At 39.3% G+C, this 18,083-nt stretch overlaps 1 protein-coding gene across 3 annotated transcripts in view; it reads right to left on the reverse strand.

Annotated features, from left to right (window-relative positions):
- PLPP1 (phospholipid phosphatase 1) overlaps positions 1-18,083 on the reverse strand; it is an 89,415-nt gene that overhangs the window by 2,648 nt on the left and 68,684 nt on the right. For all 3 annotated transcript variants that reach the window (XM_042938919.1, XM_042938910.1, XM_042938928.1), the window contains exon 4: positions 8,985-9,042. In XM_042938919.1, coding sequence (XP_042794853.1) covers positions 8,985-9,042 — 58 coding nt within the window. The remainder of the gene's footprint in view (positions 1-8,984; positions 9,043-18,083) is intronic.

Below are 18,083 nucleotides of genomic sequence, written 5' to 3' on the forward strand. Positions count from 1 at the left end.
AGTTTGCATCTGGCAGCTGAAGCCAATTTGGCGACACAAACATGCCAGTTAGAGTCCCCTCACTAGTTCTACCTTAATTGGAATTTTTTTTTTCATTTTCAGGATAACAGTACCTTGAGTGAGGCTGAAGCCAGGTTTGGATATTACTGCCTAAAAGCGCAGCTGTCTCTATTCTGGTTATTTAGTTGCCTCTGCCTTTTCATATAATTGTTAAAGGCATCGGTTCTGCAGACTAAAAACATATACCTATGAGTTATAAATCCTTCTATGAGTGTATCTTAGGGAGACTTGCACCTGTCTCTGCTAAGGACATAGCAAGAAAAAACAATACCAACTCTAAAATGGAACTTCCACTTACTCCTATGTTGTGCTTTCAGCTCAAAGTAAACTCAGGACGCTGAAGGTCCTTCCTCACTTAGGATTCTAAAATCTTCAAACAATATTTTCCTTCCAAAGACCCTGACTTTAACACAAGGTTCAATATACTTCAGATGAAACCTATACCCCTTTAAGTTTTCCCCTTACAGATCTACCCCAGTATAGGTGTTACCCCCATCTCTGGGGATCCAAAGATTACTTCATCCTAAGGGGGTACTAGGAATCCTTCCCCCGCCCCATTGTGGTTATATACCTAACTTTGCCCTCCCTCTAGGCTCTGGCTCCTCTGATGACTAATGGCTGTGGCATGTATGCAGGCTGTGGTCAGAACAGTGGTCATAGCTCTGGGTGAGGTTGGCTAATTGAGTGTGCTTTGTATTTGCCTGCTGTGTGTTTCCCTGAGTCCAAGATACTCAAGGGAGCTCTGGGAAGGTCAGGCATCACTTAACCTATAGCCCTGTTCATCTCCATGAAAAATCTTCCATTTCAGTAGACCTCCAGGGGTAAATACTGAGTTTCTTAGACTTTGGATCACTTGCCAAGTCTAGACTTTGACAACTCCCCACCCATGTTGCCAGGCAGCTTCACCATATCTTCCTGGTGGCTCCATGTCCAAAGCCTTTCTCAGGTTCTGCAGTACAGATCTCTTAAGCTCCTACCCTCTGAAGGCACTAGACATTTGAGTTCTACCACTCATCTAACTGCTTCCCAAAATCATTACCTATTGGCTATTGTTTCCTTTTGCATTCTTTGACTTTGTGGGTTTATAACCTTTTATTCTGTTGCTTGTCCTTTAAGAGGAAAGAGAACAGCATATGCTCCTTTAAAAAGTTTCTGTCAAGGAAAGAATATGTTCCTAACTGCCTTAGAGAAACAATGTCTGAAGCTCTCACCACTGTTCTACTAGTCCTAGATATAGGGACAGAGCTCATGGATTAATGCCACATCTGACAATAAGAAGGCTCTATAAGTCCCTGCCTTTGCAAACTCCATTCTTACCCCCCGTCCCCACACATGCATATGCCAATCATATAGGCACTAAAACACATTCAAGGTCGCCTGTCTGGCTCAGTTTGTTAAGCATCCAACTCTGTTTCAGCTCAGGTCATGATCTCACAGTTCATGAGTTCAAGCCCTGCATGGGATTCTCTGTCTCCCTCTCTCTGCCCATTCCCTGCTCAAAATCAACATTTAAACAACACACACACACATTGGTGGAAGGAAGTCCGTTCCTTATCTTGTAAAACTCAGAAGAACTACAGAAATCTAATCCAACATTGTGTACAGTCCTGACAGACTCTGTGGCAATCTTACAAATTCCCCTCCGGGGCGGGGGGGCGGGGGCACTGTCTTCCCACAACACAGTTGAAGGGGGAAGGGGAAGCCCCATTTGAACCACACAGCTCTGCCTTTACTTTTGAGAGGACACTGAAGATGACCCATGACACGCCTGACCCAGACATCTGCTGCACTGTATTCTCCCTCTGGAATTTACACTGGAAGGATGAAAGGGTTCTCTTTTTTGTTAGAAGTGTAGAAAGGATACCTAAAGGGATACAGGATAGGCTACTTGCAAACTCAGCTTATAAGGATGTAAAAGCTATGGTTCAGCAATGACAGCAAGCCAGTGAGTAAATGGATCAGAATGGCAGCCACACTGAAAAGCCAGGCGACCAGTGAAACTGAGCAAGTTCAGTTCCGTTCCTGGTGGGAGGCTAGTTCTGGACTGTGTTATGTCTTTACTATCAACCTTTTTTTTCTCTGGGAGATCGAAATGAGTCAGTTGCTTACATACAACCAAAAGATAAAAAAACCAATTACCAGCCACTCCTGTGTGTTTAACCAAAATCTCATTTTGTTTTAATTTGGATTCTGACTCAAATGATGAAATTTCACTTTTTAAATAGGTAAGTTTCAATTTGAAAAGGAAAACCATGTTTATACACCTGGGTTCAAATAGCAAGAAAAAACTTAAAAAAAATAAAACCCATGAAAACAAACATATTAAATGTCCACTGAAGTGGACATTGAAAGAGTCCATTAAATGTCCATTGAAAGAGAAGTCTGGCACTAAGCACAGGATTTACTTCCATGACTTCTTTCTACATACACTATAAGGTGTGAGCCTCTACCATAAGCCAAATAGTTATCTACCATCTCCTTCAGTCTCCTCTGGCCCATTCTGATTCTTCTCTGAGAGTGGTGCAGTTTGGCCTCACCTGGCCAATGAGTATTTCGGTCAGCTGGTGGGAGATGGAGTCCTGCGGAATGAGAGAGATTCTAAGCCTCTGGATCCCTCCTGATCCTAAACATCCAACTTTCTGGTGAAGGAAGCTCCAAAGTGGAAAGTTCACTACTAGAAATATGAGAAAGGGTAGAAAAGGCCAAATCTTTTCTACCTGCAAGACATAACCTGCAGCTGGTATAGTTGGTCACAGAAGTAAGTACTCCCCAGAAGCAAAGACAACAGTCGTGTTTGTTGAAGGAACACCTGAGCCTACCACTAGGGTCACCCCTGCTGTCACATCGAGGAAAAGGCAGGAGGCATGTGGGTTTCCATAAGGCACAAACAGCATAAAGAAGTACTAATAGGAAAAGCAAAGATCTATCCTACACTTAACTAACCTTTGCACTGCTCCCTGCCCCCATTTTCATCTATTGAAAAAGGCAGGATAGACCTATATACCACAGGAGGACTTGGAAGGGAAATCAACCTCAGGGCTCAAAAGGAAACCAGTGAGGCCTATCTCTATTCCTCCCTGTCTGCAGCAGGGGAACTATTATTTGAACCTGACCACACTGTGTTAGAGCACATCAGGTACAACCACTGATTGTACATAGGCCAGTATGTAGGGTTAAATGTCCAGCATCTTTTTTTTTTTTTAAGTGTCCTCTCTTATTACTCGGCAATCAAAAAGAATGAAATCTTGCCATTTGCAGCTATGTGGATGGAACTAGAGGGTATCATGCTAAGTGAAATTAGAGAAAGACAAAAATCATATGACTTCACTCATACGTGGACTTTAAGATAAAACAGATGAACATAAGGGAAGGGAAACAAAAATAATATAAAAACGGAAGGGGACAAAACAGACGAGACTTATAAATACGGAGAATAAACTGAGGGTTACAGGAGGGGTTGTGGGAGGGGGGATGGGCTAAAGGGGTAAGGGGCACTAAGGGATCTACTCCTGAAATCATTTTTGCACTAATGATGCTAATTTGGATGTAAATTTTAAGAAATAAAAAAATTAAAAAATAAAGTGTCCACTCTTAACAAAAAACCTATTGAACATGGGATGGAAATAAGTTACTATGCCCAGTATTTTTTAAAAGAAATAAGAGCTTCTTAGTGGAGATCTTACTAGAGACTCATAAAGGCAATTTCTTATTCCTTAAGGCAACAAGGACAGAGGAATCGATATGCTCAATATAACCAGATAGTCAAACCCAGAGAGGATTGTAGGAAGACACTCTACCATTCAGGCAGCAAATGCTTCCCTGACAAGTCCAGAGAGGCCTTCCTCCTAATCCAGAGAGAACCCAACACTGAATCTCTATGAAGAGCCTCATGATGGTTTTATAGAGCGCATGAAGACCTGGTCAAAATAAATAGGAGTTTTCAATGTACAGGGCCACAATGGAACAAAATTAGAAGGTACACGTTTTTCTTTTTTCTTTTTTTTTTTGTAAAAATTATTATATATACATCTTTTTTGAATAAGGAAATTCAATGTCTGTTGACACAACTTTGGTATTCTTTGATTATTTTATTATCCCCAAAGGGTAGAATATAGCCTTTTTTTGCCTAAAATTTCTAAAAAAAATATTAGCTTCTATTAAACTATTCTATTAAAACAGATTGCTATTTTAAAATCTGATTGCTAATCAAAATATTTTTTGAAGCGGATTTATTTTGCCTTTCTTTGATCCTGTAACACTTAACTGCAAATGCTGTTGTCTCACAAGAGTTTCTTAACCTTTTCTTAAAATGAGAGGGCTATTTTTTTTTTCCTTTTTTCAATTTTAAAGTAGAGTCGGTGGGCCAGCTTGCAAGCTATGAATGGTTTTCACATTCGGGGTGCCTGGGTGGCTCACTAGGTTGAGCATCTGACTTCTGATTTTGGTTCAGGTCGTGATCTCCCGAATCTCAGGATCGAGCCCCGCAGCAGCGAGAATGCAGAGCCTGCTGGCAATTGTCTCTTTCGCTCTCTGTCCCTCCCCCACTTGTGATCATGTTCTCTACATAAACAACTGAACATTTTTAAAGAATAGTTTCCCCATTTTAAAGGACTTTTTAAAAGAAGAATATGCAACTGAGACTGCATGTGGCCCACAAAGCCTAACTATGATCTGACCTCTTATTGAAATCTTCTGCCGACTCCTGGACTAGACCAACAGCAGCATGTTCAACACAAAGAGATATTCCTTGCTCTACTTATTTGAAATACAGCTTCTAAGCCTAAGCCAGGCAATATATTGTTCCACCTACATTTGATGACAGAACTGGCCAGGAGAACACCCTAAGACTGACCTCTGTTTAGTCTTCTCTAGGCTTCAATTTCACCATCTTTAGGATTCACAGAGTTCCTAAATTTAGATGTAGAATCCCATGTTACAATTAAGATCCATGTAGTTCCTGGGCTCTGTTCACTTGCCCAATGCTCAGCATTAATTCACAACTTGGAAAACATCTTCATGAAATACCACTAGGTAATACATGGTGAGTGAGAGGTAAGGGGTTGTACAAATCTTAAGGAAATCAAAGAGCCAGATTCAGACAAGTGGGCAACACTATCCAAACACAGCGGTGGGGGTGGTGAGACCCAGACACAAGCCTTTCTGTGGCAGGGAAGGGGTCTAGCTGAAGCACCGACACTAAGGTACTTGGGCCCCCACTATGGTAATTTATACAGGAATTTCATAAAAGACAGTGACATAAACAATCTGAGATTTCAGGCTCAATAGTACAGTGCTGGGAGAATTTTTTAGTGCATTCCTTTAGTATATTCCAATACATTCCATTTATATATATGGACTGAAAAAAGAACAGTCTCATAACATGGTTCTTTCCTGGACAGTCAAGTAAATTTGGAATCTTTGGCATTCAGCCTAGTTCAACAGACATCACTAAGCACAGAAACTAGCTATGTGCAAAGAAGCCAGGCCATATGCTCCTGCCAGCCTAGGTGGTTTTCATGGGTGCTGACTGTCTGGCACTTGTGTGAAGTGCAGGGCTGGGCTGCCTGCCAGAGGTGAACAACAATGGTCAGGAATATCTTCTCTTAAGATACTTCTTCAAGTAGAAGTTAATTTCTGGGTGTCAGGATTTCCTTACAAATTTTGACTATCAAAAGCCATCCTCAGAATTTAAATGACTGTACATCTCCACCCAAATCTGGGACTGGCCCATGATGCCAAGATGCCTAGGGAAACAAGATGAGTCATTGCCTAAGGAATTGGCAGAGGAGGTGGAGTGGTTAAATGTTGTATATAAATGTGAAAGCTGGAAAGCGGGAGCCATCTGTGTGTTCAGGGGCTGAAATAAAAGCTTGGGCCTACATCCACATCAAGTAAATATTTCCACTGCTTAGAGTCAGTGAAATGCAGTGCACGACTGCTCTGGCCAACTTTCTTCTCCAGAAAGGCCTTGGTCTCTGAGAAACATATTTATTGGAACTTTTCATTATAACTTTATATCTAATAGCTCATACCCAATTATTAAACTACAGTGTCGGTAATTTTCCCTCTGCTTATAGCCCTAACTTGCCTCCTCATATGCTCCTGGGTGTCCACAGAGCAGGCTTACCACTGAGGCCCTCTAAATAATCATTTTGTCTTCTGTACATTAGTTTTATATTTTACAGAAGAGCCCTCAGTAAAAGTTTATATCTGACTGAATATACATCTATTTTGAGAAGGGTCAAAGGAGCAAAGATGAACAGTAAACTATAGGATATGGACGCTGATACATCTAAGAATATACTTTACAATTAAAAACAGGTGGTAAAAGTTGTATGTCATCACCTGACCTTCAAAATAATTGGACTAGGGTTAAGATCAAGCAGAGAATCAGCAAAGCAAGGGAACCTGATAAATAAGAGACCAGTAGAGAGCTTACAGACCTTAATAGCCTCCCAAGGCCCCTACTTCTCCATTTATAAAAAGGGTGGCAACCATCCCTCTTCTACTTCATGAGGATTACTAGAGTCAACAATTAAAGTAGTATCAATGCAAATCATCTGTATCAACCTCAGATTCTTTTTTTCTTTTTATTTTTTACATTTTATTTATTTAGTTTAAATTTATTTATTTCTTTAGTATTTATTTTTTCAAGTTTTTATTTAATCTTTTTTTAATTTTCTAAGTTCACTTATTTTTGAGAGGGGGAAGCAGAAAGGGGGAGAGAGAGAGAATCCCAAGAAGGCTCTGCACAGTCAGAACCCACAACGAACTGCACTGTTCGAACCCACCAACCCTGAGATTGTGACCTGAGCTGAAATCAAGAGTGGGGGGCCCAACCAACTGGAGCACCCAGGTGCAAATTATTAAGTCTCTCTCCTTAAGCCCTGAAAAGATACTGATACATGCAGATGAAGGACCTAACAAAGCTCAAAACCTACCCTGGTGAGGTCGGCTGTGGCCATACAAATCACATCCAAACGTTCAAAAGCCATCAGTGTAGTCACAAACTTGTGCTTTGGGAAGATTTCTCAGGCTACTAATGGCTCTAGCCTTCATCGCCCCCTGTCTCTATGCCCTATTTAAAAAGAAAAATATACAGTGGCTCCTTTTAGAAAGAATGCTAACTTTTCCTAGTAAGATAAATGAACAGAGGATATTGGAATAGTACTTCTTGTTACTCCCTTCAAATAAGTCACATTCCTCATGGCACGTTTTCAGAAACATTTGGGTGTGTGTTTTCAAAAAGAAGCCCTAAATTCTGCTGAATTAGTACCCTGTTGCTTCCTCACAAAATTAAATTAACCTAAGACAAAAGACTTAAAATCCAGAAATGCTGAAGAAGCCAAAATTAGTTCTACTGAAATGGTTGTGAAATTGTGGGTTTGAATTTTATATAACACACACATCTGTAATTTTTATATTCTTTTGACTTTTCAAATTTGGTTTTTCCAATAAAAGCAGGATTCTGGTAAAAATTGATTTTAAAATCTCTCTAAATGAGACCAAATTAACTCCCAGCAGTCTAGTCTTAATATTACATATCATGGACTTACATGTAAGCATTAAATACTTCTATAGCACTTAATGTGACCAAGGGGGAGAAAAAATTTACATAGAACACAACTATATAAAAGTCCATTCATAAGATTAAAAGTTACAGCTGATCCTTTAGGGTGAAGATCTTCTCCCCCTCTCTTAAGAGTTTTTCTAACAAATTTTGTTGAAAATTTGTTGGAACTTTGTTGGAATTTATTGGAAATTTGTTCTTAACTTTATATAAAGAGAGAAAGAGACAGAGACAGACGGAAACTGGGAACATTATAAAAAATAAGTCAACTGAATTGACCTTTAAAGACTCCTTGTAGGGGCACCTGGGTTGCTCAGTCTGTTGAGAGCCCAACTCTTGATTTCAGCTCCAGTTATGATCCCAGGGTAGTGGGATTGAGCCCTACTTAAGATTCTTTCTCTCTCCCTCTGCCACTCTCCCCTGCTCCTGCTCTCTCTCTCTCTCAAATCATACATACATACATATTCCTTGTATATGCCCTAAAGCTGGGTCTTCCTAAAGATACTCTGGATACACATTTGTCTATAGATATGAAGAATGTAGATGCAAATATTTTCTAACTCTTCACCGTCAGCTTTGTATACTGCAGGTGCAAATGGCCATGCTGCTTTCTGGACTAGCAATTAGAAGTGGACCTGAAAACCGTACACATGAAAAGCTCCTGAAGCAGCAACTGCCTCTCCCAGAAGCCGAAACCTTTCTAGTCCTGTGGAAAGCCATCAATGAAATACTTCAGAAGGTGAAAGGAAAATAAAACGTACTCAAAAAGAAGCAACAACTGCCATCACATCAGCTAATCAAAACTCAACTCCTAAACCCAGCAGCCGCCAGGAGGAAAGAGGCCAGGCTGCCGCACCCTCCTGCCAAGCACAGGGGGCCAGGGCTCCCAGTTAGGGTAAGGTTATCACAGCAGTGGTCACCTTGGCCTGGTATTTCAGATCAGTGACCTGCTGTGATTACACAGAAGGTGTTGCTACGTTCCAGGAAATATGTCCCAAAGTGAGGGCACACATCAACCAATTCTTAGCACCAGGTTTACAGATTTGATGATTAGGTTTCTACCGCTGTCAGGAAAAACCTACTTCAACAGTGAAGGCTCCCTACAGTCCTGAAGGTTCTCAATTTGCAACCTGCTCCCTAATTGTGTCCATTTGTTACCTTTAAATGAAGGACAAAAATACTTCTGAACAGTTGTAACTGGCTTTGGCAGAAGCACAGGCATCCATTCTCTCAACTGTGGCCAGCAATGGAGCACAGCTGATGAGATGCCAGGGGTGGCCACACAGGAGAGGACACCCAGGCTGAACACATGAATTGTATGCGGTACATAATCCCCCATAAACAGAGTACTTACTGCCACGAACAGCATGCAGTACATGGAGAATGAAGAGTGGCCCGAGTAAAAAGACAATCTAGAAGAGAAAGAAGAGAAATGTCAATTTTCCTTCCTAGAGGCAGGTAACAGTCATGCTATCCTAAATCTTATGCCATAATAAGTACATCTCTTTCCCCTCACCTTAGAAATCAGATGAGTGGGGAAAAGGGACAGTTAGGACAGAAACATTGTAGTCTTGAGGGACGGGGTGTCTTATTACTGAGACTTCCAGGGTAGAGACAAACATTTCTCAATTAATACCTGACAAGCCATAACTAGTATAAATGGTCTGACTTCATGACATATAAACTTAACTGACCATGATCTAAGTTTTATTTTCTACTTGCAGAGTTTGTCCTTGAGTACTAGTAGTACCTCCTTTGGAACACTCAGAAGTTGACTACCTTTTCAAAAATAAAATCACTTTTAAAAAATTAAAAGTGGCATTTTAGCATTTTAAACAGGCACACATCTTGCCTTAGAATTCCCACCAAAGTGCTTTTGTTTGACATATATTTTAAAATTATACACTGACAGTCCTGTACCAGATGAATCCTCTTTCAATATTATATTCTATAAACATGTGAATATTTACCACCTAAAAATGACAGAATGCTTGCAAAGCTTAATTTTATGGCACTTTTTGAAAAGGGGAAATCTCACTAACATTCATGATCTAAGTTCTGCTTACATAGTACTGGCCAGTGGTGCAGAAAAGGCAAGCACACACATCTGACAAAGTAAAAGTACTCCATGCAAATGCAAAAGATGTATCAAGCAAATAATTAGGATGTTTTCCTACATAGAATAAGAACAAAACCAAGAAAGGCAGGCTTTTAAGTATTTTACTTATTACACCTTGCTTGATTCAAAAGGAATTTGGTTCCCTGGATTCAGCGAAGAGAATTTAAAACATCAGAATGTCAATCTGTGTATGCAACTAAGGGTGGGGGGCAGGAGAGATTTCTTAAGCCTGTATTGGCGATGATCTACCAAGAATTATGATAGTCTTTTTCATAATCAGACACATCTCTAAGAAAATGAATATTCTCACTTCTTGTACCAGCTAAGAATTATGTAATTAAATCTGATAATTGTGAATTTAATCTATGTAAAACAAGAAAAATAAATTACTTTTAGCCTTACTATTTGGCTGTAGAGAACAGATCAATACAAATCCTTACTTTAAATCAGATAATTAGAGCAGAGTTCTGTACATTTTATGTTTCAGTAAGTTATACTGACGAGCCTCTAAGTAAATAAAAGCCAATTTCAAGGACTGTCAAATCCTATCAAGCCAACACAACCACGATCAAAGAAATGTTTTCAAAGCCAAGCAAGTTCAAAGTTTCACAAAGACTTCATGTTCAGAGTATTCACTGTACACTGTGCTACAAAGTCATAAATTCAAAAGTATGTGATAGTTTTAAAGAGTTCTGATTCATTCAGATTTCGTTAGTTGAAAACAAAATGGTTTCGGTTTTTTATTCTAAGTGCATAAACAGACATTTTATTCAGTATAGAATCAGCCAAACAATAACCTGTGACTTCAACAAATGGATTAAAAGACACAAATAAGAACTCTATTTGACCTCAGTCTCTAAGTCTTCTTCACCCACAGTAAGTGATCAAATAGATCATGGTAATACTGACTTTTATTACCATTAAAAACAGAATAAAACACCAAAAAATAAAATTATTTTCATATTCCATATACATCTCTTTACTGGAATCTCTCGGAGATACAGGTCTTATGTCTGAAACTCCCAAATGAACAAATAATTTTATCAGTACAGCACGAGACCCTTGATCTCGGGATTGAGAGTTCAAGCCCCATGTGGCATGTAGAGATTACTTAAACATAAAATCTTTAAAAAATAATAAAAATAAAATAAGATCTCAAATGTAGTGAAAATGCAGAATGTTTTCATCATAGTAACCTCACTGAAATGTTTAAGATATTGGTCCTGGCCTCCAAACACCACCCTGTTCTTAGATTTCCACCAATCCTAGGCTACCATCGGACTTCATTATAATTCCTCCAATGAATGTACACAGATAAATAACTACACCAGCTTTCCATCAAAGCTTAAGAAAGTCTTTTCAGAGAGAAAATTTACAGAAAGATATATATATATTCTGAAATGCAGCTATTTTCACTAGCTCAGGCATGGACTATTAAACTGAGCGTGTAGACAAGTCTTGACAATACAACTTACTGTGAATGGGATTCTATTCCAAATGCCAAACTTAAGATTTTCTCTCTCTTGGGAGAGCTCATTAAACTTGGCCTGAATCCCAAAGTCATAGCCTTATAGCCATCCACCCCTACTGTGTCTGTCAGCTCCCCCTCCTCAAGCCATCATTCTTCCAACTCAGTTTTCCAACATCTACATAAATGCTCAGCCTTATCAACTGGCAAACAGGCAAAAACAGCCAAATCCAACCTGTATCAGTCATCAGAAGCAAGCAACTCACATAAAGCGTTTCTTCATTTTTTACATGGCATTTACGAAGTATTTTGGGGCTCATGAGGAAATTGAATCACAACCTCCTAAATCATCTCAATGTCCTTGCCCTCCCTCAGATTTTCCTCCTCCCACACCCCAGTGTTAAAAGGCACAAACCAATTATATCTTTAGCTATTCTCTTAGTTTGAAATGTCTACTTTGCATTCAACGTTGAATGATGGGTTTCCTGAATACAGAACTGTAGGTTAATGCTTTTTTTCTCATTACTTTGAGGGTATCATTAGACTATCTTCTGGTTTCTACTTCTCTATTAAAATAGAAGCTATCTGTCTGCCATTCCCTTCTGGGTTACCCATCCTTTGAAACTGCCCCCCGACCCCAGCACCTCCACACCGAAGTCTCCACTATTCTCCAGTCTCACGATCATGTGTCTAGTAGGAATGTCTTCTTCTTTATCTGATTTAGTATTCGTTGGCTTCTCATTTGTATACTTCACCCAATGCTGAACAGGGTTCAGCCATCATACCTTTTCTTTGACTGTTAAGTCTCCTCCATGCTCTTCTCTTTTTCTGAGATTCAACAGGTTCAACATGTGACACATTTTCATCCTATCTCTCCGTATCTCTTAACCTTTCTTTTATACTTTTAATCTTGGTCTGTCTTCCATTTCAGCTCTGAGCCCTTTCACTGTGTCTAATGTGCTTAACCAGTCTATTTATTTACATTACTATGTATCATTTATAAAAGATCCCTTTGGTTCTTTTTCAAACCTATGGTCATTTTCCACTCTTTATCCTACATTATATTCTCAATCTCTTATTTATACACAGTAGACAAACTTATTTTATATTCCATATGGTAATTCTAATATCCACAGCCTTTGAGAGCTTCTGTAGTTTGTCTTATCTCCTGACTCTCATAGTTTTCTTCTATGGATGTTCATTCTTATGAGCTCGTGTCCTTGGAACTCTATCTGTGGGGAATTGTAGAGGCCTTGGTTTAAAAAGAGTTCTTCCACAGATGTTTGTTCTCTCCTGATGGGTTCACTACCAATCCATTTTAAAATTCTTTTTTTTTTTTTTTTAAAGCCACATACATAGTATGAATTCTGGCCCCAGAACAGTGTGACTGTGGCCCTCTAGTTAAAATTCTTTCTGACAGCCCCCCCACCCCCCAGGAGGATGTTGCCCTTTGGGAGTCCTTAAATTATCCCGGAGTCTCCCCTCTGCCCACACTGCACTGGCCTCAGCCTTTATCTCTTGTGCCCCATGTTCAGAGCCCATCCAAACTCAGTCTAGGCTACCAGAAAGTGGCACATAATTTCAGGGCACATATCAGGTTTACAGCATTAACAAATCCCAACCTCAGGAAAATTCCTTTACTTTCTCATAAGCATGGCTATGTATTAAAAAGATTTATTTATTTATGTTTATATATGTTTTAATACATAATACATACCAACATATGCATATGTGGTGTAATATATTACCCAGCACATGTAAGTCTATCATTAAGTATTTCTAATCCTCCATATGGCCAGAAATAGAGGCAGGCTTTTTTAAAACAATAATGAGGACTAATAAAATGTTATCTAGTATCAGCTACTTTACTAGGACACATATACTTTGGCAAAAAGAGTTTGTTTTTCATTACAAAGGGGTCAATGCTCATAAATGTTTCCAATTATTACTATTCCACCACTTCACTAGCTACTAGTACCTTCTATGTGCAGGTATTTAATACACAGTATTTCCACTCTATAAAAATCCCCATGGTGGGGGCTGTCAATCCTATTTTGTACATAGAGAACCTCCCAGAGGTTCATTAACTGGCTCAAAAATCACATCACTTTGAGGCTTAAATCTGAGTCCTCACAACTCTTTCCCACTGTGCCATGATCCCACTCCTATGGAAGGCAGGGTAGACCCAGAGGCAGCACTGATCCTGCCATCTCCCGAGGGATCCTGGGAGCAGTCATTAGAAAGAACAGGAGTACAGCTTACACAGGGCAACTTGTGTGAAGTTAAAATGTAAAGAAGAACTTAGATAATCTATGAAAAACCAAATGTCAATATGTAAATTATTTTCAGAGAATACTAATTTGTCCTTTGTCCACTCTAAAGGCCAAGTAAAAGGAAGTCAAACTGCAACATGAGGCATTTTCTCCAAATGTTATTTCCTGATTACAAAGTGTACACAATAGCAAATTAACTTGAAGGACATGATAAATTTCCCTTCTGCGGTAACCTTTAAACATAGAATGACCCTGTAATAAAGTTAAAACATGTCCCAAACAAATGCACAAAGGAACAGTTTCCCAAGTATTAGTACTATTTTATTTCAAAAGGATTTTTACAAGCAATAGCTGTGCTAAATGCTCAGGTAATGAGCTCTCAGGCTGTTATCTTTAAAAATCTCACATCTAAGATACCGGGGGAGTCAAGTAGGCAGCGAATGGGGAAAATGGGGACTCTCAAAATGCACTGATGTGAGTGCACACTTTTCAAAGGGTGATTTGACAATATCTATCTGTATGTAAACCCACCCTATTTTTCCACTCAGTAATTCCACTTGAGGGCATCTATGCCAGCAAAACATGCATGAGTGCAAAGATGTTTGCTGCAACACAGCTACACCAACTCGAAGACAATGGTTCTATCACTATTCTTCTGAATACTCTAAGTTAGCTAAAATGAATTAAATTAACTCTATGTGAACTGACAAATTATCTCCAGGGCACATTTTAAAATATGTCATTTATTTACGCCATATAAAACATACACCTTCACATTGAATGTAACAATACACAGAAAAACAAGGACATACAAACTGTCACAAGGAAAGGAATCACATGGAGATTAAAAAAAATCTTTCCCAGGGGCACCTGGGTGGCTCAGTCGGTTGGGAGTCCGACTTTGGCTCGGGTCATGATCTCGCAGTTTGTGAATTCGAGCCCCGTGTCAGGCTCTGTCAGGCTCAGAGCCTAGAGCCTGCTTCAGATTCTGTGTCTCTCCATCTCTCAGCCCCTCCCCTGCTCGTGCTCTGTGTCTGTCTGTCTCTCAATAATAAATAAATGTTAAAAAAAATTTTTTTTAATCTTTCCCATTTTACAGTGATAATATTACTGTAATAATACAGTAATACTGTGTATACAATACAGTAATACTGTAATAATACAGTAATATTACCAGACAATACAACCTAGTATTACAGGGATTATTTACATACACACACACACACAAACACACAACACACGTTTTTATTTTTACATATATTTATATTTTATATATAAATATAAACAATGATAATCAAAATATCTGATATGCCTGCTTACACATTTCCTACAAACCTCTTCCACACCAAACACGCATGCACGCACCCAAACTCCTCTCCCCAAACAGCAGTGTCTGAGCACACGCACCGCGCCTTCACATTCACGCCCAGAGCCCAGCAGTGACCTGAGCCCTGGAAGCTTGTTCTCACATCTCTCAATGAAATGTCTTGACATTTATGTGTATTTTTAAATATCACAAGTGTTTCTAGAAACATATTTGCACATAATTTCATACCACTGAAATTCAGCATATGAACTCTGGTTATTACAAGTAACAGAGCCAATAAACATGTGATTTTGATACATGTGTTTGGAAGGGGGGAAATTTTTTTTAAAAATCAGATTTCTAGAAATACAAGAACCATAGGATAGCTCTCCCCCAAAGGTTACAGAGACAAAGATGAAGGTAATAAATGGCAAAAGAATATAAGATGGTCCCAACCAAAATTAATTTAAGTAAAATACAGCAAAAATCAGGTAAATTCATCTTATTTGCTTGAACCAACCAAAGACTGAGAAATTATTTCACAGCAGCAAAAACTGTCATATATTTCTTGAGTTATTTTTTACAATGATTTTTACTATATTTCCATTTAAAGCTACAATGAATTTATATGGCATCAATTTTAACCAAGCCATATTATATTAAAGTGACATGCCTATCTGAAATAAAACAGATGTGAGTATCCTATTTTATTCATTAATATTAATGCATCAGCATCAAATACCACTTCATAGCCACTACCATCAGTGAACCATATACCAAACAATCTAATTAATATCTGTAGATACCACATCATGAACCTTAAAGGAGAGAAACCAGCAGGACTGTGAGAAAGGAAAAAAGGGGAGAAAGCAGGACACAATTCGTATGTGTACAGGGTATTTTAAACTCTTGATTAAATAAACCAAGTGATGATTTAAAAAACCAACTGATGATTAAAAACAAATGATCATGTGTCTTCTGTTTATGGGAGACTCGTATGGAAGGCAGGACCCTAAAAAGTACGAAGTTGCTGAGAACTCTGAGATAAAGTAAAACTGGGTGTGTCTTGAAAATCAGATGACTGGGGCATAAATGGTTCTACACTCTGAACAGGGAAACTCTGTGTCTCTGACGGATGAGCAGAGATTAGGTTGTGACAAAGGTTACTGACAGAAGGGTAAAACATACTTAAGTGCACTGACCAGGGGAAGAGAGGTCACAAGTTCCCTATGGCATGAGAGAAAAATTGATGACTTGGTGTACAAAGACTCCAAATCACCACAGTGGCACTACCTAAGACTTAAAAAGGAAACAAAGGGCAAATGGTAGATTAAACAGAGGACATAACTCTGAAGCATTCCTATGCCAGCAACTAGTAATGCTTTACCTACCTCCTACCCTCCCCCTCGCCTTTTTTTAAACACACTGAACAAAGAAGACTACCCTCACTAAAAAGTAGATTTCAGAGCGAGATAGATAGAAGGAAAAGCCAGTTCTAAATCAAGTGCTCGGGTATTTTTTAAAGGGGAAGAATGCTAGCCAGAGACAAGACTGCGAGCAAGACCTCTACTTTCAAGCCTTTCCCAAAAAGAAAACCTGAAGGCCAGCAAACCCTGTGACCACCTGGCTAGCACACTCCACTTCCCACCCTGATGCAGATCACAAAATCACCACTAACTCTTTGTCACTGGGCTCAGGAAGGATGAGGTGCACTGATGTGGATGTTGCCAGTAGCAAGAGAAAAGGGAAAAGCCCCCACAAATATAAAATTATTAGAGCCCAAAAGGAAGCTGGCCAGACAGGTCACTCTCCGTTCCTTTCAGAACAGAGCAGGGGACATCGCACTAGAGCTCGTGTTACCAGAAGACTAGCAGAGTGCCACAGCACTTCTCACACAACCTTTCTACCCAACGGACAAAGCAGGAGAGTCACACTTCCTTTAGTATCTGAAGTTCTTCTGCATTAGAAGAAAACAAAGCTGAGGTCATACAATATTTAGGTATCCATGTTAGTGTATTTAGATTAGAACTGAGTGGAGGAAAGCTGATTACAAGTATAAAAACAAAACCACACCCACCTTACTCTCCTGCTTCAGGTCTTTCACTTGCACAAACTGCTGATTTAGAGTAATAGACTCTTCCTGAGCCCACCAACTACTGTGGAACCATCATCATCTGCTACCCAACTACTTACAATTCCCAATATACACCATGTTTCATGGTCTCTGTGTTTCTTCATCACTGTGCCTGGAATGAGCCTCCCAACTTTGATAATTACTTCACAAGAGTCAACTCAGCCACTATTTCCTCCAAGACACCTTTCTTCAGCAGCTAGGGTGAAGTTATCTCCCTTTCTTCAAAAAGGAAAGAGATGTCTATCATCAGTGAACACATCTATCCCTGAATCCACCTTCTACAGTAAATCATCTGTTGTAGTATTTTCTTCCTCCATTCCACCCAAAGCTGGGTAAGGGACAGGACAAGACTTATAAATAGGAATATCTGGGTTTTTTATTTTAATTATCACAGATGTTCATTAGAAAAATTCAGAAGGTACAGCAAATCAAAAGAAAAACTGCTGATAAATTCCCAACCTCCCTGAGATCCCATCTTTTTTCCTTATTTTTTATTTGAGAGAGAGTGTGTGCGACAACGGAGGTGGGGGAGAGAGAGGGGGGAGGGAGAGAGAGAGAGAGAGAGAGAGAGAGAGAGAGAGAGAGAGAATCTTAAGCAGGCTCCACATTCAGTGTGGAGCCCAATGCGTGGCTCCATCTCACGACCATGGGATCATGACCTGAGCTGAAATCAAGAGTCGGATGCTCAACTGACTGGGCCACCCAGGTGCACCGAAGATCCCATCTTACTACATGTTGTAGCCCTAACACCCAGTACTGTTACATCAACCATAAATTATAAAGTATGTGCTCAATACATTTTTTAAGCTAAAACTGAATCTAATGTCTTGATGATAAATGGATTTTTATGTAGTTATGCCAGAAACTATAAAATTCTTACTTTTCATATTTTATTTTATCTTTTTTTTTTACTTTTCATATTTTAAACGTCACAAACAAATCTACCTCCCCTGCCTCCCCTGATGTCCACCTCCACCAAAGGACCAAGAGGGTTAATGGCTCCCCAAGAAGTACACCTTAACTATCTTGTGTTTTGCGTTGTAAAAAAATGCATAAAAGAAAACTAAGGACATATGTTATCTCTGCATATGTCTTAGCTAAGTCTATGCCAGTAATCACAGCAAGCCACATGAGGTAAGTTATCTGCTTTTAT

Source organism: Panthera leo, chromosome A1, assembly GCF_018350215.1.
Source record: "Panthera leo isolate Ple1 chromosome A1, P.leo_Ple1_pat1.1, whole genome shotgun sequence".
Classification (NCBI taxonomy): Eukaryota; Metazoa; Chordata; class Mammalia; order Carnivora; family Felidae; genus Panthera; species Panthera leo.